Raw genomic sequence first — 20,085 nt, 5'->3', positions numbered from 1 at the left:
ACCTACTTTGTACTTCATTGTACCAATAGTACACAAAGGGAAATTAAACCCTTTAATAAACTAACCAACTAAATACCTTAAAAAGAAACCGGTGTTTTACAAAAAAATATTTCCAACAAAAATTACGTACACCTTTACGTACAACCGGGTACCAAAATAAAAAAATATTGGTTCGTGATGGAAGAGAACGAGTCGACCTCGAAATGACCTTGAAAATGCCCACGCGTTAAAAAGTCTAATAATTTAGCCGTTCGAATCCACTCTAAAAATCATGAAAGACACGTTCGACTTTGTTTTTTCGTTTAATCGGTTGTCTACCGGATACTTCGTTGAAAACGGTATCGTTTCGCGCGTGAAAATCCGATCCAATTTTCTGAAATATCGAGAAACGCGATCGCTTAATTACTTCCGAGCATCGTATTGAGAAATAACGAACAAATGGCACGCGATACACGCGGTACGCGAGCGCTCGTCTTTGTTCGAATTATGTCGCGTCGAATACGTTTAAATACTTGGATGTATTTTATCGAAGTCGATGAACCGAAGCCACGGTGAATCATTACGTTTCATTGGATCGTTTCCACGTGGAATATACAAAGCCCTTACGCGGAGCCGCGAGATAAGGACGCAAAATGGCGCGGGCGTATCGGACGGAAATACGTTCGAAAAGGTAGGGCGACATTGGGAATTGAAAAATAGTGCCTTGGGCCGCTGTCGTTCACAGTGATGGTTCCGTGACAGCCAATGTAACGCACGAATTAACGAAATAATTGATTTTCATACCGTTCGGAGTAAGCGGCGCGCACAAAAGACTGAGCGAGCCGATCGCCGAACCGAGGAGATATTTTCTCGATTTCCTGACCGCAGGTGCATCCACCGTTACTGCACCGTGCATGAAAAAATTCTGCGGCTCGCCTTGGGCAAATTTACTTTACGTTGCGAAAATACGCTCGTCGCTCTTTTAATTCCGCTTGCTTCTCTTACAGTCGCGTCGTGTACACTTCGACTTCGACGAATTTCAAAAATCGCGCGATTAGAAATTACCACCGTGCTCCGACGAATCGTCTTTCGTGTCGCATCGTACGTTATTCTACGTGTCGGTAATGGTAAAACTGGTCTGAAATTTGACAAAAATTGAATACATCGCTTATTTTTCTTTTTTTTTTTTTTTGTTTTCTATCGATGTACGTTATATAGTAATACCGAAAAATGTCGACCTAAATACGTCTAGAATAATATCAAAACTATCAACTTGAATACGTTATAACAATATAGAAAAATTTCGTTTCGGGTAGGTTGTAATAATATCGAAAAATACCGACTTAGATCGCTTTCGTAGTTACATAATCGCATAATTTTTGTAATCAACGCAAAAATGTTTCGCTCTTCCGCCGGCAACCCAATTATTATCCTTCTTTCGAGACGCGCGAATTATTTACGCCGTTAATTATTCTCTCGTCGCCGTAAATAAAGCTCAAACGCCAAAAAGAATTATTACACTGTTAAAAAATTTCCAAATTAGGTTGTTCCGTCTCGGTTCGTACTCGTTGCGTTGTTTCTTACTTTTCAATCTCTCGATCGCCGCCATGTTTCTCAATACGCGCGTTACCTTCGAGTTTCAGGATACGTTTGTAAAATCTTGCTCCTAGTTTCGTGGAAATTCGATAGATACTTTTCATTTCTTTTTTCTCTTTTTTTTTCTTTCTTTTATTATTATATTTCCAAAAACACGTCTCGATTCAAAAGGTGAAACCGCGTCGTATTTCCTCGTCCGAGACGTGTTTCACGTTCGCTCGGCGACGAATTCGTGAAACTGAAGTGATTCGGCATGTCCCGTAACGTTAATAGGGAGAGAGCGAAGGAGATTATTCGTAGCCGGCCGGATAATGTAAGCCGGCGAGCACGCCGCTATATGGATGGGGGTTGGTCGAGGGGTGGAAACGAAGGAGGAAAGAGAACGACAGGGAGGGAGAGAGAAAACGGGGAGAAAACAGATTTATATTTGAAATTAGATTAAGCTTCTGCGCTTGAAAGCTATATAAACGCCCCCCTCTACCCGCCAGCGCCGCGTACGTTCCGCGTTCCACAATCCACTAAGAGGAGAGACTCAATAAACCAACCACTCACTCTTTCTTCCTCCGTCTTCCTCCACCTTCCCTCCCTCGTTCCTTCTCCCACTTTTCTTCCGGGTCTCTGTATTTCACGGGATCCTGCTACCCCCACCCCACAACCTACCAACTGTTCCTCCATTCGTCCTATCTTTATTTTCACCAATAAAACTACCGACTCGATCGTCTTATTCCCTCCACTTCTCTCTGTTTCGCAAAACCTTCGTTCCCTTCGCGCGTGTTTATTGCTCCGCGAACGAATACCCGTTCTACGCGACTCTCCCTTTATCTCTACGCGGAATCTTCGAATCGTTCGCGTGTTATTCCCGAAGCGACCGTGTATCGTTCGTTTCGCACCAGAACCCCCAAGATATTCCTCTATTTCCACGAAAGTCGTTCTCGATGGTTTTATTTCTTCTTCTTCTTTTTTCTTTTTTTTATTTTCAAACGTTTCGCGCCCTCCGCGACGCAAAGAACGGATTCGCGATCGTCCTATCGCGATTTCTACACCGAATTCGCTTTCAACGCTCGAACTTGCTTCCGACCGGTAAACTCGCAATGTTCACCAGTCACGAGCATCCAACGTCGCGACAACGTACTCGTTCCCGTCTTTCGTTTTCTCTCAAGCCCGAGCCAACGTGCTCGCTCGTTTCTTTTTTCAAAATTCTTTCGTAATTTCGACGTTCGACAACCACCGAGATTTCGGTATTTCTTATTAGGTTTAATATTTTTTTATTCTTCGACACCGGCTAGTTCCGTTTCTCGCCCGCTCGTGCTTCTATCAGCACTATTCTCGCCGGATGTAGAATGTGGCACGCTTTCTTCGACGGAGAACTTGTATCCGGGACGAAAATTCACCGAACTGTGATAATTTGCGAAGAGAAAGAAAAAGAAAAGAAGAACATCGAATTTTTCTTAATATTGCCTCGCCGACGACCGAGCGATCGTATTAAAATTTCCCATTATTATCGATTGGATACTCGTTGCCCCCCCCTAGACCAAAGTATGACGCTCTTAGAGTACACAAAGTGTGCTTTAATGTATGCATTATAAAAATAGTTCTCTACAAACTACCGTGCAACAAGTGCCACTTATATATATAAAACGAAACGAAAAGGTTCGGTAAGAAACATTACAAACAGGGATGAAAGTTACACTTTAAGGTACTGCATTTAACCGAGTTTTGCGTCTGTTGAACGTCTAACGGTGGTTTAATAGCTTCACATGGGGGTCTGTAATGTGCCCGGTCCTACGCCATACCCATATCCTTGTGGTCCAAAATTTCGAACATAACATTCTATATAGTTAAAAAAAGAAAGACGGAAATAAAATCGATGCACAAAGAATCTGCATCCTCGAAAGTGTCTTGCTCAACGATAATCGTCGGTACGTGTTATACAGAGATTTTCAGAATTAAATGGGGTAACCTGTGAATCGCACACACACTAACGTTTACAGTAAATTTCTCCACAATTCTCTTGATAACTTAACGGTTCCAGGGGTTTCCTACAGCAATAGCAGCTGAAGCATATGTTGTGATACGGTATGCCGGATACGACCTTATTGAAATAGAATTCTATAATACATTCTTATATTAAAAACGTTCGTTTAATTACGAACAGAATTTTAAAAAGAGAGCTATCGATCAATTGAAATATATTGGGTCGTTCGGAAAGTCACTTCGTTTTCCAAAATGGAGAATATATAATTTAATAAAGTGTTTATACACTCTAAAAAAATCGTGTTTCATTTTTACCAAAAAAAAAAAAAAAAAAACGAAATGACTTTCCGAACAACCCAATACTTTTCAATTTGCTATCGACAGATACACCCGAAAAATGTCCCCTTACGTACGTTGTTCCTTATTTCTGGAACAAAACCCTCCATCGTACGTTCATAAACGCGATTTATGAATGTACGTATTGTGTAATTCGAATTATACGAGATTACCTGCATTTCAGCTTGGTACACTTTTCGTCCGCAGCGTTGGCAATCAAGACCACCACCCAAACATTCGCAACCGACTTTCGGGCGGCAGCACCCTTCGTCGGTACATTCCCCTTGGTCGGTACCGCATCTTCGCATTCGACTCTTTGGCCTGCGAACACAAATGGAAATCACCCAGAGCATCAATGGCGATGGGATTTGGAACACTTCGAGCGAGTATTGTGTACTGAGCGGTAAATTAGAATCACTTCGAATAGGATTCGAATGGCTAAGACTTTTAAAAGTTTTATTCGTCTTTGAAAGTTTTAAGAGTTTCGATTAAATTTTGAAAACTTAACGAGAATTCGATATCTCGCGGGTATTTTTATTAGATTTGTGCGAGCAATATTACTCAAGTAAAATAGTAAAGAAACTCTGGAAAATTGGAATTGCCAACGCTTAATACATTGATATTCATTATTCGTTTTACAGCTCGTAGTATGTATAATGCGTATTACGAATTATGAATGTTGATATTTTCGAAATGAGAAAAAGACAAACAAAAGAAAATATAATAATGTACAAAAGATTTCGCAATAATTTGGACCAATTTTGTAGAAAGGTAAATTTATTGCTCGTACATATTACTTATTCGATAACAAAATCGTATTATAGTTAAATAAGTGATACGAAATGTTAACACAGACTGCCGATCAAATAACGAAATGGGTCACTCTACCATCCAATTATTCTTTTGGCGAGCTTATCTTTTGTTTATATGTATCGCATTTCAAAAAGCAAGCCACGTACGTACGGTCCACTACCGGAACATTGTTCGAACACCACTAAAACCGAAAGTATCGGTACCAGAGTATCGGTATGGAATATCGAAAAAATTTTAAATTTATATAACGGAAAGTTACGTTAATCAATATTGAGATTGGTTGCAATATTAGAAACAATACTGTCCTGTCCTCGTACATTGATACCTTGCGAAAATATTCATTCAAAAGTAAAAAATATACTAAAAGCATTGTCATTTATTGAATTTTACATATAATTACTATTCTACACTGTGGTATATACAATATTATATTAATTTTGAACATAATTTTAGTACTGAACAAGTAATATGTATAAGAAATAAATTATTTTTTCTTTTTACAAATTTTGTCCAAATCATTGAAATCCCTTTTCAAAATAAATAACCCAAAACCATGTATCTATAATGAATGTATTTTTTCAAACTTTCTGTAATATTGTATATCAATGAAATTGTTGGATTCCCGTTAAACTTCAACACTTATGGCAATTTTTAAAACGATCAAAACTTTCAAATGTTTCAAAGTTTCGTATTAGGTTCGAAGTGATTCAAATTTTCCGCCTTTTTGCAAATCAAAGGGTTTCAAATCCCATCGCTAAGCACCAGTATCGGTATCGCGATTTTCTTACCGGTAGCAGCACGCGCTACCGCTACGTGGACAGCAAGTTTCGCATTTTCTGCTGTAACAGCAACATGGTGGCGGGGGACACGGTCGCACTGGGGAGCAAGGTGAACACGGTCGGCAAGGAGGGGTCGTACAAGACCTTGCGGGCAGACACGTTTGTCCGGGCTTTCCACAACCACCACGGCATCCACTGCCGCAACATCCACCTCCGCCGCAGCCCTGGGACTCTCTTCCACACGACGGGCGACATCTGATAATCGTTTTCTTGCATATCGGCCGTTCGTTCGCCGCTGGACAGCAACCACGTCTATCGCTGCATGGTGACGAACAAGTCGAACAGGATGCAACGACGCGACAGGGTTCTGGTTCTCCTAGAGGACAAGAATCATATATTTTTTTTTATTCTTTCTTGTAGCTATTTCTCGCGAACAAACCGTAATCGATTCATATTTGTAAAATCATTAACATTACTTTTTACACAGTGGATGCAAGGATTTTCTACCACTTTAACCACTCCACACGCCACTTTGGGACGAACTCCGGACGATCCGCACGATCCACCGCATCCTCCTCTTAGACGTTCGTTATCATTCACTCCGTTTGACGAATTCGAACCGTTTTGATGAACGTACGTTATGGCGTCATCTGTCGGTGGCGCATCGTCTTTCTCGTTCATTATTCTGTACTCGTTCAATTCTAAGTTGTCTTGTCCGCAATTCTTCTCGGGGTCGGTGCATTTATTCGACGTTTCTTCGTCGTCGTCGCAATACTCTGATGCGCATTTTTCGAAACGCATTCTGCTAGTATTGTCGGTACGTCTTCCGTTAACAGTTTCGTATCCGCCGTCGTTTTTACCAGCCGGGTCGTCCGCTTGCCAAATGTCGTACGAGTCATCGTATTCCTCGTTATCGTCGTTACTGCAATGCCTACGACGAACATCCTGCATTTTCGTGATACAGTTCTGATCGTTTGAACGTGTATCCCCGAGGACGACGTCACAGAATGAGACTCGTCGTCGGGAAGGCAACGGACTGCGAGGCGGCGGTACCGGCGGATACGTAAATTTTCGTCTTGACGGAATAGTGACGCTATTATCGCATTTGTTAACGTTATTATTCCAATTCGTAGACGTCACTTGAGTTTTGTCTGTGCTGGAAATATCTATGCTAAAAAATCTTTACATCGATGAAAAATACGAAACGAAAAACGAAAAGTATAATCTACAACGATAGATGAAACCCACGTTATCGATTTCTTATCGATAGGAATCGAATAAAAATAATAATCTATGTATCCAATTATTTTCGCGCTTAAACCAAAGTACTTTCTCGAAAAATCGTTCGCAAAAAGGCTAAGTGAATTGGGATACGAAGAATTTGAAAAACGTATCGTACCTTAGCGAAGGCTCTGTAATGTCAATTTCATTATTACTAAGCGGAGATTTTAACTCAGGCTGATCAATTTCTTGTTGTTGTACTTCGAATTGACAATCTTTCGCGCTAATGTTATTCTTCTGCGACTCCAAAGACAGTGTACTATTTAAATTAGAGTATCGTTAACAAGACATTCGTTATTTAACATTTTCAAAACAATTATTATATTTAATTGTAAGTTTTAGCGTCGATTAAAGGTTAACATATAAACACAAAAAATAAAAATATATTAACAAGCTAGAATACTATGAATTTGAACCTGCGTAATTTTGAATGCTGCCGATTATACCATGTAGTCACTGCAGTAGGGCTGGGTGGAGGATCGCAAACTGTTGTCATCGAATTGACAATACCTAGATTTGCACGCTCTTTTTCTAGGAAATACTTTTTCTCTTTGTTAAAACAAATATTTGTCTCTTCAACTTCACTACCTCCGCCACGAAGTCTACATGCGTCGGAATGGCAATGTTGTTTTCTACTTAGTGACCCGTTACCGATTGAACTGTCGACGCCACAATAATAATAGTTTAATGAATTCTGAGCCGAAAGCGCTACGGTTGTAGGTGAGTGAGGTACTGCTTTGATTTCATGATTTACGGTCGACAGAGATAAACGAACGTAACAATTCTTGCAAAATAATTCACCAAGATGAGTCACCACGCTACAGCTATTAAGCAATTTTCGACAGTTACCTATGGAGTGTTAAAAATTCCTGAATTATTTTTTTGCATTATTCATATAACAAAATTAATATATAAATTAGTACAACACTAACAACACGAAAAACAAAACGTATGCCAGACTTTTCCAAGAGCCAATTTCTCTTCTGCGAAGTAAACCTCGCGATTACAGCGCGAACAAACTCCAGGCATTTATCGATCGCCACTATTTACTTATCAACATATTTAACAATACATTTCAGCTATCTTAAATTGAATTAATAAGTGCAATTTATGTGATAATCAATGTTCTTTGTAAATAAGATTTTTTCTGCCAATCGCTTTAAATATGTTCCAACATTCGTGGACGTTCACAGTACAATTATCTAATAACGATAAATTTTTTGCATCGTTAAACTTCCTAATACTTAATCATTTTGATAATTTCACTTTAAAAAAGACATATTCATTAATACCTCTAACAATTTATGTCAATTCGCCAAAGAAAGGTTGAAAATGTCGAACGTCAATAACTGATCGACGAGAAACAAAATAAAACACAATTACTTATACATGTCAAAAGATAACTTCAGTATTTAAATTACAAACAACCATCTTCAACAAAAGATTCAAACTATGCCGATAGCTACTTTAAAACGGAAATATTTAGAAATATTCACCATTTTAATTATACGGCTGATTATATATGCAATTTAAATTTTCTAAACAGTTTCATCTTAATACTAAACATTAAAAAAAATCGGTATAAAAAAATAACTGAAAATCCATTCTAGAAACTAATTTTATTTGTCTAATAACGTGTTATCTTTTAATTTCTGGCGAATAATAGCAGAAATACGCGCGATCATTTTCATCGACACTGCTAGTTACAGTTGATACACGTAAAAATATTTATTCCTTATTCTGTATTTGCTAAACAGAAAAATCATAATTCGCAACATACTGGCGAACCCATAAGGGAATCAATGTGAGCTGATAAACTTGTAGCAAACGTCAAGTCGCAGCGCAAGTGGCACTTCGATTCAAAGAGGTTAAGGGGGCTGCTCCGTAGAAATGGCAGCAATAAAGGGCCTGGGTAGAAATATTCCCTATCTGAGGCAACAATTCGCTGCCCTTTTAGGAAACACCAGTACTAGTGTGAAATTCATATGCATTGTAGTCCTGTTTTCCTATTGCCTTTCCTTTTCTGCGGAAGCGGTACGTCTTCTAAGTGTGACACCAGGTTACTTATTGCCTCCAGCTTTTTGGATCTGGACAGCATTCACCTTCTGCTTCCTCGAGATACACTTCTGGGAAGTATGCGTGGACATTGTCACAGTAGGACTTTGCGGTAAATTGATCGAACCTCTGTGGGGTGCAATGGAAATGATGACTTTCTTCGCTATTGTTAATTTTGGCGTCGCTGTGCTGTCGGCCCTATTTTATTTATTTCTCTATATGTGCACCAGTGATCCAGATTTATTATTTGATATACACATTCACGGATTGACTGGATACATTGCTGGTACAGTTCCTATAAATGATATTTTTGTTAACAGCGCTCTCTTGTTATTACATGCGTAACATTGTTCTTATGGCAGTTGTTGTTTGATTTAATAGCAATATTATTTATGTTTTTTTATAGGTGTTGCGGTAGCTGTAAAACAAATAATGCCAGATCATATTTTAGTTAAAACACCAATAGGAAAATTTACAAATAGAAATATACCATTAATGGTTTGGATTATGGGAGTGCTGTTATGGCTTTTTGGATTATTGGAAGGTACTAATCCAACTATGTTTCTTAGTGGCTTATTGGTATCGTGGATATACCTTAGATTTTATCAGAAACATAATAATGGCACACGTGGTGATATGGCAGACAATTTTACATTCGCAAGGTATATTATATCGTTGTTATTTTTTGATTGATTCAGTTTTCATAACACTAAATTTAATTGCAGTTTTTTCCCAAATGTATTGCAACCACCTATAGCAGTTGTGAGTAATACAATACATGGGTTCTTTGTACGTATTGGAATTTGTAGAAAAGTAGTTAGAAGATTTGATATGTCAAATGCACCACCTGGTCTGATTATAAACCTTCCTGGTATTGATCCACATGATGGCGAAAGAAGAAGGTTTGTTGTCTTTAAATAACATTTTGTTTAAAAAATACATATTTAGTATTTATATTATTTAATTTTTAGTTAATGAGTTCTGTATATATCTATATTGTATGTAATGTTAATAATTTTTAGGCAAATAGCATTAAAAGCCTTAAGTGAAAGGTTAAGCAAGGATCATGCAAAACCATGGCAACAAGATCGAGCTAAGAAACATTCTCCAGTTCCTCCTGCAGTTTCAATTCCAATTCCTGAATCTACTACACCTAAACCACTTACATCCCCTCTTATTCCACAAGTTAGTGTTAACATACATAATCACGCTTCTACTAATACGTGATTACATCAAACAGACTGATTTCAATAAGTATATGTATAAATATATCAAGGAACTTCTAAAGAAACTGTTCTGTAAACTATATTGATAATATGGCCATATTTGATAAAAGCTTCCTGGAGAAGAAAAAAACGTAAGAAAGTATTAATAATCAGATTTTTTAATAATGTACAGTTTTCAGTCAAAGTTATGGAATTAACAGTTACACCGAAAAAGCAATCACCTGTTAATTATCCTTGGATAAATCCAAAGAACAAAATGTAATACTCAAGCGGTGCCTTGGTATTCATAGCTTTTAATCAGTTCTTGTATCCATCCTTAAAAATCAGTCCTTAAAAACGTAAATATCGAGTTAATTTGTTCTTTGGTATTATCAAAAAATATTAAGCAAGTTAATAGAATGCTTGTTCGATGTAATTACACGTTATCTCATATAAATTTTACGAAATGACACATTTCTTAAAATTTTAAGAATAAACTATATACAAAACAAATTTTGTTAAACATACAATTACATGATAATCATAAACACTTACTAGCATGTGTTACTTTTACCTTTTATTAATTTAAAATGAAACTTAATTATAGTAACTTCTTTTGTTGTCAATCAATGTGTAATCTTTGTACCAAATTAGTGTTATTTATGCTAATATTGAAACATATTTAGCATATTTTCACTACATGTAGTTATTTCTTAAATAATTTATTATATTCGTCTCTATTGGTCATAGTGCCATATTAACAATGATACAGTACAGTCTTTAGAAGATCTGAAACAAAACAAATGTGACGAAATCAATCTTTTTAACTTGTAATTCTATTTTCCAACAAAATCGTTGTCTTTGTTACTAAAAACTATGAACTCTATTTATGTAATTGAGTATTGTCAATAAGTGATAAATAATTTAAATGCTCTTAATAAAAATCTTAGATATCAGATAATGCTGCATAACAGCAGCACTGTTCCATCTTGAATACTGTTCAGTGATAACTGGAAGATAAAAATGCATTACTTATTAGTAATAAATGAAAAAAACAGTCTAACTTTCAGTATAATACAGCAAAATAACTTCACTTGAAACGAAGTTGAATTTAAAAAAAGATTACTAATTCTCTGATATTGTTTTAGAGAGTATTTTATACCACTGGGATTGCAATTACATATTTTATACATTATAAAACATTAATATGTAATACATACATTGAAATCAGATGATTGTAAAACATAAATATTTCTAATTCATGTCAAAGTCATAACTTCTGTCTGTTAACATGTTTAAGATGAAATATATTTTATCTTTGGTATTATAAAAAGACATTTTTACAAGATGTAAATCATGTCATTCTCAATGTTTCTATATTTATACAATTATTTTTTTAATGCTATTAATTTTTTTCTAAAAGTATACAAAATTTATTTAGTAAACTGCAACTAATTGCTTCCAGTTTGTTTTAAACAATAGTCCTTTCTGCATATGTACCTAAGTATATACCACAGATATATGAAAATCCATTCCTTGAAAAATTGATCCAAATTTTTTTTATATAAAATGCATTCAAAACCTGTTTCATTAATTTTTTCATTTTTATTTCACATAGAATAAAAATCTTCAATGTAGATCCAATTGCTTTTTAATTACAGGTATGTAATTAGTATGACATCATATTCATTATATATCTAGATTATAGTTTATCCACAAGTAATAATTTTTCTACTTAAAACAATGCAACTATCACCTGCTGTGCCACAAGTACATTTTCAACCTTTTTTTTTGCCATGTAAAAATATTTTTTAAACAATTGTTAAAATTGATCACTATAGTTTAAACATATTGTTTTAAAAAAATATTTACACATACACACACACACACACAAAGGTGAATGGAAAGTAGTTCATATAAATGTATAGCAATGTGGATATTTGATATATCAATAGATTGTAAATACAGTGAGGAGCGATGTAAAATGTGAAGGGAACAAGACATAAAAATGCAGTAATTGTAGCAAATTGATACATGTGTGATGGAGTAAGATTAAAAACTATTTTTATGTATGACAATGAAATATCCCTGGAGAATGTATGTCATTCATATTTTGGCCTTTTACTTAAATAAAACTTATATAAAAATTTTTAAGTACTTTTATTATAAGATTTTTAGTCACTTATTACTATAAATATGACTAGAGCTAAAAAGCGAAAGGCCAGAATTAAGTGTGCGGATATGTGAATATTTGTTGATTTCACTGAGTATATTTTAAGAATCTAATGTAATAATTACACATTATATGTACATGTATATGTACATGTTATATATAATGAGTTTTGTACATACGTTAAAGTCGTTACAGTCTGTACAATATTAAATTCTACCAAAAATTTTGTATTTCCTATTTTCCTATACCGCATATAGAACAAAGTTACAAATATTAACACCTAATATGCAGTATATAGTAGGAATACTCATTTGGACTATTGATATTTTATTGACAATTTAATTTATATAACTATAATTTTTAATAATCTATTAATTGTATATAAGTAATAATTATAAAACATTTTCATATCAATTAAAAACAATTATTTAATTTTTTCTTACAAACCCTTTCTTAGAAACTATACACTTTAGAATGGGAAATAAATAAATGTATCCATAGGGTTAAAACAACTTTATTGCTATAGTATTGTATAGGTATAAGTTTAGCGATTTAATGCTGCATATATATTCCTTGAAAAGTACAAAATATTTTATAATTAATTTTTCCTAATAGTGAGCAGCTTGTTTTCAGAAACAGTGTTTATAACCATTTCTAATTACTGCATATCATCTACAACAGTTGTATCACAATGTATACAATACAAGTCTGTTATAGTAGAAGTATTTCATTTATCTATAAAACTGTTGTTGGTGCTGTGACCATTGAGTCTGTGGTGGTGGAGCTTGCTGTTGAGGTGGTGGACCATATGATGGGTCTTGTATATATCCCGTTGGAGATGGCCTTATTGAGGTTGGTGTTGAAGATACATATTGTTGCTGTTGTGGTGGTGGTGGCACATAAGATACTTGAGCAGGATGTTGTGGCTGTGGATAGTACTGTTGGGTTTGCGAAACTGGAGGTGGTACACTATATCCTCCATAATTAACTTGTGGAGGTGGAGGATAGTAATGGTGACTTGGTTGTGTATGCATATCGTGCGTTGTTATGGCTGTGTCTTGTATAGGCACAGTTATAAGATTTGTTCTTAATGGAGCATTATTTGGCGGTGGAGGTGCAGAACTTTGTGTGTAATTCTGCATTGATATTAGTGCCTGTGATCTATGCTGTTGTCTGTGTTCCACTGGTGCTTGATTGACCATTGAATTCACTCTAGGATCATTTCCCATTATTGGCTGTACCATGTGTGATTGCACTGATTTTATGCGAGTATTTTGCATAGCAACTGATGACACTTTTGTTAACTGTGACTCTATTTCTGACTTAGTATGCACATATTGTGGAGGATCAACTTGCATTCCTTGAACCTGTTGTGGTGGAGCTGATATATGTCGATGATTTATGTGAGCCTGCATACAAATCGTACAATATATTCACATAGTTCAAACAAATTAGTAAAAACTTAAGTTCCTTTAAAGGAATTAATTGAAATTACCTGTAAATCTCTTTGACTAAGATATGTTCTTCTGCAACCTGCATTCCCATACCTAGTTCCTCCATGTGTACACATAAACACAGTACCTAAACCAGTTTGTTCTACTCTTGAGACTTTCTCCATACAACGAGGACAGACTTTGTCTTCCCTCTTGGCACAAGATAAACAAAACACATGTTTGCAAGGTATCTGAAATAATACCATTCAATATTTGTGAATATTAAATAAAAAAGCATGAATATTCAAACCAATTTATTGTATCCTATAAACTTAATAACACATACAATTAAAAATAATTTAAAACTATTTTTTCAATGTATTCATCATAAAAATGTTGCTCACCATGCGTCCATAAATGAGGATTGGTTTCAAACACTTATCGCAACAATGTATCATGGGATTTAACACTTTCTCTCCAATAAGATTAACTCTGTGGTCCCACCTTAAACGAAGCATGGGTTCAGGAGGTCCTCTATTAATAGTTGTAAAAGTTGGAGCTTCCAACTGTGATATATCAGCCTCCAAATCAAATTGCTGCTCCAGAGAAGGCTGTTGTGTTGGTGGAGTTTCATGTTCTTCCAACTCTGCTCCAGTTGCTTCTGTTGGAGCTTCTTCAACTTGTTGAGGAGTATCTTCTTCATCGCTTTCAATAACCTATTTCAAACATATGTTCATTTCTTTTTTACTTAACCAATAGTTATTAAAATTTATTTACAAATTTAATTTATCAATAGATATTTCAAGTCATAATTATTTCACACGCACAAGTTATAAATAGTGAACAAAGAAACTGACTCAAAACTTGCACTTCCAAATATAAAAAAAATTTACCTTTACTTGTTTTTTAGATCTACCTCTAGCACGACCTCGTGCCCTACCACGCGCTCTACCACGAGTTCTGCCTCTCATTCTTTTACCGCCATCTTCCTCCATCACTAAAATTAATTTTTATTATTCGTAAAATAAAATCTCTATATCTGCTAAAAGTAGATTACATTTTTTTAAGCACAAAACTGAAGAAACAGGAGAAACATATTTAAAATCATTATAAAATGTAAAAAAAAATATGATTATAACGTATAAAACATTGCTTCAAAAATTAAACAAATATATTGTCAATGGTAAAAATACCGTACACTAAATTAGTACAATTAAACTATTAGTAAACATATTATGTTCATATATAAAATAGATTAAGTAAATGTTAATTTCAAAGTTTTATGCTTAAAGTTATGTTTAAACTTATGCTTAAAGCATTACTTACTTAACAATATAGGTTATACTTCTAATTCTGAGAAGTATAATTTCACATTTAAGATCATATTTATAATAAAACATTTATTGAAACAAATGATGTGCGGAAGACAAAGTACTCACACTTAAACAACAATTAGAAGAAAAACTTTTTTACTATTGTACAGTCCAATATTTCACACAAAACTTCGTCATTTCATATACATGAATGAAGAAATAATCTGTTGCTACAACCTTCATTGTAGTAATCCATGTGACGTTAGTAGTGTCATATAGTGTCGTTACCTTGGAAACGACTTTATGCCATAAGAATCGCAGGACCGTATATATATAAACGTACGCCTTGCAACCTTTTTACTCATTATTACTATTTAATAACAAGTACTCTAAATTTGTAGCACGAACGCTAATGTTAATGAATTTAATATAAAAATTTAATGTTTTTTTTATATTAAAGAAAGCAATGGAGAAATGAAGTCAATCTCTATATGTGTACAGATGAAACAATCGCAGATAACTTCAAGGTGTTTCAACGGAGGGAGTAACTCCGAAATCGAAGAAGATTCATTAGTTTTTTTTACACAGTATATAAGTACCTTATTTTGATTGTACCAAAATTTAAAAAAAATGTCTTGTTATTCGAAAGATGATGACGAGGAACAACGACCTGATCCAACACGTGTGCGAGAATGCACAGATATTTTTTGGCTTTGTTGTTTTATAGTATTTTGGTTTCTTATGGTATGTAAACTTCATTATATAAGTTTTATATTATTAACAAACCGTTACTGTAAGGAATTTTTAAAAGTCTATTAGAGGAATATAATTTTCATATTTCTATATTGAAAAACTTGTGTACATTCTTGTCAAATATTTATCATCATAAACTCTATTACTAAACTTCACCTTGAAATTATGTATAGTATTAAAAATAATATTAAATACATTTCATTACTTTTTCTTAAAACAGATATGTTGAATAAAATGTAAATATACTTATTAATTATTTTGTTTCCTACATAGATCTTAATAGCAGCTTTTGCTCTTGTCTATGGTAATCCTTTAAGACTTATAAATGGGTATGATAGTTTTGGAAATACTTGTGGTATGAAAAATAATCCAAAATTTGGCAGTATGGAACTTTCTGGACAAGACACTAGTGACAAACCGTTAGTATCAATATTAGAATTTTCATTTCATTTCCTTTATTTAGTGAATATACTACTAAAAGCTTAATTGAAAACTTTCATCAATTTTAATGTTTTAGGTATTTATTCTTCTTGGACATAAACAATGTTACCCAATCTTTAAAAATTTGTGTAAAAAAATGTCCAGATAGAACTATGACAACAATGAATGACATCTGTAAATTTTATGAAGAAACAGGATCACAACTTTGCCATGATAAACCAAGAAATAACTTTAGTGCTTGCAGTAATGGAAACAGAAAAAATAAAACAGGCTCTTGTCCTGAATTACCAGTGTACAACAGTATACCAATTCTTAACCGTTGTATTCCAAAAGCTATTAGAGATGTAGGGGAAACTATAATTGCAAATTTATATGGTTTAATTAATTCATGGGATGTTATTGAACAGATTTTAGGAGATTTGTACAAAACTTGGAAAGAAATTCTGGCACTATCATTTTTAGCTTTTGGTATGATTTATTACTTTATATTTTCAATATTTTCTAAATAGAATTTTTTGAAATAAAATTAAATGAAAAATTTGCATATACTCTTATTTTCAGTTTTATCTCTCTTTATGATTGCCATATTTCATTTATTGGCAAGTATTGTAACATGGATTGTAATGGTTCTTGTTAGTATTGCAACTATAGGTAAGTTATTTAATCAAAATAGATAATAGATAAAAAATATTACTTTTATGTATGGTTCATACATTACATAACTATTTGTGCTACAACTTATCTTACTTATTCAGGCAAAATTGAAAAAAGAAATATTAATTAAATCTTATAAAAATGTTCAATCTGTATATTGTATTATTGAAGTATAACATAAAATTACTTTTTCCTGCATACATAATTCACAGCATTGATTGAAACTTTATATTTATCATAAATATTATGCAAAAAGTTTAGATTATATTTAAGTAAAAAATAATTTATATATTGAATTTTACAGCTGGTACAGTGTTATTATGGTGGACATATATAGATATTAAAAGAACTTTGGATAAAACCAATCCAAATCAACTTCTTGAGGAGTCTGTTAGAAATGAGAGAGCATTCTTAGCTTTTTCTATTGTTGCAACAATAATAACTGTACGTTATTGTCAATGTATGAAAGAAAATGTAATTGCTTTTTATTATTATTATTACTTATTTAAATTATTTGAAAGATATTTGTACATTTTAGGTAATTTTATTACTCCTTTTAAGTATACTACGCAAACGGATTGGATTTATGACAGCATTATTTAAAGAAAGTGCAAAATGTTTAGCAGAATTACCGGGTTTATTTTTTCAGCCTTTACTCACGTTTGCTGCTCTAATACTATTTTTTGCTTTTTGGGTAACTGTAGTTCTTTGTCTTGCAACAGCTGGTAAGTGTTTCATTTCTTTTATACACTTCCAAAATAAAAATTCACTATGTATAAACAATAATTACAGATTATCCTAGTACAAAATCTGTGCAAATGTATAAAAATCATATATTTGATCCTTTAAATTTGAATTTACTTGGAGAGAAAAGTGCATTTGTTGAAGAAAAGAAATTGGATTTTTCACTGGATTCCTTTAAAAGTAATATTTAACATTTTTATTTTTAATTTGACAAACATTACTATTTCTAAAGTATTTCAGCATTTACCCTTGTGGAGTATGTTGATTCAACATGGGTAAAATACATGTGGTGGGTGTATATCATAGGATTAATATGGACTTCAGAATTCATTATTTCTTGTCAAGATATGGTAATATCAGGAGCTGTTGCTCATTGGTATTTTAGGTAATAGTATAAAAGTAGTAGTATATAAATATTTAATATTTGTGTAATGTATGATATTTGTTATTTTAGAGGAAAAAATGCTAGCACATCTCCAGTATGCTCTGCTATGGGAAATTTAGTTAGTTACCACTTAGGTTCTGTAGCTTGTGGTTCATTTTTAATAACCATCTTTAAGTTACCTCGTTTAATTTTATCATATCTATATGCTAAGTATGTTTGTAACTAATGGACACACATAACAAAGACAAATCTTCTTTGTTATAATTTGTAATTTATACTTTTTTTATAGATTTAAGAAAAATAAGGAGACTTCTCCATGTGCTCAATGTGGTTTGAAATGTTGCATATGCTGTTTCTACTGTTTAGAAAAATTTATTCGATACATGAATCATAATGCGTATACTGTTGTTGCCATTGAGGGAACACATTTTTGTCTCGCAGCTAAAATTGTACGTTATAATTTGCAGCAAGATATTAAATTTTATTTATTATTAATATTTAAATTTATGAATGTAATATTAGATGAAGAAGTAAGAACTGCATCCATTATATTTTTAGGCATTTATAACCCTTGTCAGTAATGCTTTACAAATAGAAGTGATTAATGGAGTGGGAGATTTTATTCTGTTCTTGGGTAAATGTTTTGTCACAGCTGCTACTGGAAGCATAGGATTGCTATTTATGAAACAGGATCCCAGATTACACTTTTATGCAGCTCCAATTTTTGTTATCTGTGTTTTTGCATTCTTTATTGCTCACTGCATTATTTCTCTTTATGAGGTAATCATATAAATTCTTTATTTCACTACATCATATATTTTGGACATCTATCATCCCATATTCTATTTCAGACTGTGATAGATACTCTATTTCTCTGCATTTGCGAAGATAAGAATTTAAATGGGGAAAATGGAACATGGCGTCAATCAGCATTAGCACAAATTGGATCTAACAGCAATGCAAATGGACAACAGTCGCATGAATTAACACCAATGAATACATAAGTATAATGTTAAATTACTGATTTCTCTTCCAATCCTTTTACACTTTTTATATACTTCTTTAACATATTTTATTATAGTCTTTAATAGTGTTTTTAAATTTGAAAATTATAGTTTTTTTTTTATCATTTTTATACAACTTTAAATTGTACATATAGTCTAATTGAGATACAAACGCACGCACACAATTGCAAGATATATGTACTAATTTATTCACTCTTATTATCGAACGCATTTTTCCGATTTATCTAGATTATTGCCAAGTATTAAAATTTCTAATTTCTAACATAGAGTTAAAATATTACTAACTGGACAATAATCTATCAAATTGATGGCCTGCTATCAAATAAATAAACAGTAATAGGTTCTGTTATACATATATTTTTAATCAATGAACTTCAATTTTTAAAGAACATATAAAACTAGTGACAACATTACATCGCTATTTTATTACATTGAAATACATTTGTGATTTAATATATTTTTTAAAGTTTTTCTAACTTAAGAAAAAGTTTAATTCAACAATATAAGTATACTCACTAAATACTGCACAATATGCAAAAATTTTATATTAATATAAAATAGTTCTATGTTACATTACGTTCCAACTATTTCTTAAGAAGATAATAGGCCTTACAAGATTGTTTGACACTGTCACAATATTCAATATATGTACAAAGAAAAATTTGTTAATCATGAATTTTTTAATATTCTTAAATGCATATATTTTTGTAAGCAAATGTTAAGAAAAAAAGTACTTTACTATTTTGGTCCAGAAGGAGAGCATATATTTTTTTCTTTATATTTTGATCAGTATTTATATTTATAATATAAGTATTTCATAACAATTTTATATGCAATTAAATGTACTAAACTGTGGCCTTTGTGTTAAATGTACAAGATATTTATATATATCAGAAAATGTGGTGCATACTTCAAGCAGGTACATACATACATACATAAAATGTTTGTCCGAATTTTTTTTTAAATAAAAAGAAGTATGACATAAATTTTCTAAACATACCAGAATCATGTCATTTTTATAATTAGAAAAGTCTGACATAAAATCAGACATAAATATTATATTAGATTTTAATTTAATATTTTTAGCAATTTCACAATAGTTTGTAATTAATAACACTCAGGCTTTTGCATCATAATGTACAAAAT

At 33.0% G+C, this 20,085-nt stretch overlaps 4 protein-coding genes across 5 annotated transcripts; 2 read left to right on the top strand and 2 right to left on the bottom strand.

Moving 5' to 3' along the window:
• Positions 1-3,152: 3,152 nt before the first annotated feature.
• Positions 3,153-7,787, bottom strand: LOC143144919 (uncharacterized). The gene is made up of 8 exons (XM_076307800.1): positions 7,691-7,787; positions 7,175-7,607; positions 6,877-7,017; positions 5,954-6,633; positions 5,487-5,853; positions 4,059-4,206; positions 3,559-3,667; positions 3,153-3,405 (listed from the first exon to the last, which is right to left on the bottom strand). The coding sequence occupies exons 1-8, from the start codon at positions 7,785-7,787 to the stop codon at positions 3,329-3,331; spliced, it is 2,052 nt and encodes a 683-aa protein (XP_076163915.1). The 3' UTR covers positions 3,153-3,328.
• A 693-nt stretch (positions 7,788-8,480) lies between these two features.
• On the top strand, positions 8,481-11,275 carry LOC143144360 (transmembrane protein 115). Its single transcript, XM_076306685.1, has 4 exons — positions 8,481-9,099; positions 9,220-9,475; positions 9,539-9,715; positions 9,836-11,275. Exons 1-4 carry the CDS (start codon positions 8,649-8,651, stop codon positions 10,038-10,040), a joined length of 1,089 nt encoding a protein of 362 aa, XP_076162800.1. The 5' UTR covers positions 8,481-8,648; the 3' UTR covers positions 10,041-11,275.
• Positions 11,276-12,689: 1,414 nt separating this feature from the next.
• On the bottom strand, positions 12,690-15,174 carry Hakai (E3 ubiquitin-protein ligase Hakai). The gene is made up of 6 exons (XM_076306520.1): positions 15,064-15,174; positions 14,951-14,977; positions 14,518-14,621; positions 14,029-14,340; positions 13,687-13,875; positions 12,690-13,600 (listed from the first exon to the last, which is right to left on the bottom strand). Coding segments are annotated over exons 2-6 (1,284 nt in total). The 5' UTR covers positions 14,952-14,977; positions 15,064-15,174; the 3' UTR covers positions 12,690-12,922.
• A 285-nt stretch (positions 15,175-15,459) lies between these two features.
• Ctl1 (choline transporter-like protein 1) lies at positions 15,460-19,250 on the top strand. Of its 2 annotated transcripts, XM_076306695.1 has the most exons (12): positions 15,461-15,681; positions 15,964-16,109; positions 16,208-16,599; positions 16,693-16,782; positions 17,090-17,229; positions 17,324-17,510; positions 17,578-17,709; positions 17,770-17,914; positions 17,984-18,124; positions 18,204-18,363; positions 18,473-18,694; positions 18,766-19,250. In XM_076306695.1, the coding sequence occupies exons 1-12, from the start codon at positions 15,568-15,570 to the stop codon at positions 18,916-18,918; spliced, it is 2,022 nt and encodes a 673-aa protein (XP_076162810.1). In that variant the 5' UTR covers positions 15,461-15,567; the 3' UTR covers positions 18,919-19,250. The 2 variants fall into 2 exon arrangements, with proteins under 2 accessions (XP_076162811.1, XP_076162810.1); XM_076306696.1 differs by lacking the exon at positions 17,984-18,124 and having other exon boundaries at positions 15,460-15,681.
• The last annotated feature ends 835 nt before the right edge of the window (positions 19,251-20,085 follow it).

This window comes from Ptiloglossa arizonensis, chromosome 3 (assembly GCF_051014685.1).
Source record: "Ptiloglossa arizonensis isolate GNS036 chromosome 3, iyPtiAriz1_principal, whole genome shotgun sequence".
Lineage (NCBI taxonomy): Eukaryota > Metazoa > Arthropoda > Insecta > Hymenoptera > Colletidae > Ptiloglossa > Ptiloglossa arizonensis.
The sequence above is the reverse complement of the archived record's forward strand: the minus strand, read 5'-3'. Positions and strand labels throughout refer to the sequence as shown.

What these genes read in the sequence shown, in the direction of transcription:
- LOC143144360 (XM_076306685.1), top strand. Translation starts at nt 8,649, where the DNA reads ATGGCAGCAATAAAGGGCCTGGGTAGAAATATTCCCTATCTGAGGCAA. An exon ending in ATTGACTGGATACATTGCTG is followed by an intron (nt 9,100 to 9,219) that starts GTACAGTTCCTA and finishes GTTTTTTTATAG; the next exon opens with GTGTTGCGGTAGCTGTAAAA. An exon ending in CATGATGGCGAAAGAAGAAG is followed by an intron (nt 9,716 to 9,835) that starts GTTTGTTGTCTT and finishes AATAATTTTTAG; the next exon opens with GCAAATAGCATTAAAAGCCT.
- Hakai (XM_076306520.1), bottom strand. An exon ending in GATCTAAAAAACAAGTAAAG is followed by an intron (nt 14,341 to 14,517) that starts GTAAATTTTTTT and finishes TGTTTGAAATAG; the next exon opens with GTTATTGAAAGCGATGAAGA. An exon ending in TTAGTCAAAGAGATTTACAG is followed by an intron (nt 13,601 to 13,686) that starts GTAATTTCAATT and finishes ATTTGTATGCAG; the next exon opens with GCTCACATAAATCATCGACA.
- Ctl1 (XM_076306695.1), top strand. Translation starts at nt 15,568, where the DNA reads ATGTCTTGTTATTCGAAAGATGATGACGAGGAACAACGACCTGATCCA. An exon ending in CAAGACACTAGTGACAAACC is followed by an intron (nt 16,110 to 16,207) that starts GTTAGTATCAAT and finishes TTAATGTTTTAG; the next exon opens with GTATTTATTCTTCTTGGACA. An exon ending in TTGTTGCAACAATAATAACT is followed by an intron (nt 17,230 to 17,323) that starts GTACGTTATTGT and finishes TGTACATTTTAG; the next exon opens with GTAATTTTATTACTCCTTTT.
- LOC143144919 (XM_076307800.1), bottom strand. Translation starts at nt 7,787, where the DNA reads ATGCCTGGAGTTTGTTCGCGCTGTAATCGCGAGGTTTACTTCGCAGAA. An exon ending in GGTAGCGCGTGCTGCTACCG is followed by an intron (nt 4,207 to 5,486) that starts GTAAGAAAATCG and finishes TTGTGTTCGCAG; the next exon opens with GCCAAAGAGTCGAATGCGAA. An exon ending in TGTACCAAGCTGAAATGCAG is followed by an intron (nt 3,668 to 4,058) that starts GTAATCTCGTAT and finishes TATTTCAATAAG; the next exon opens with GTCGTATCCGGCATACCGTA.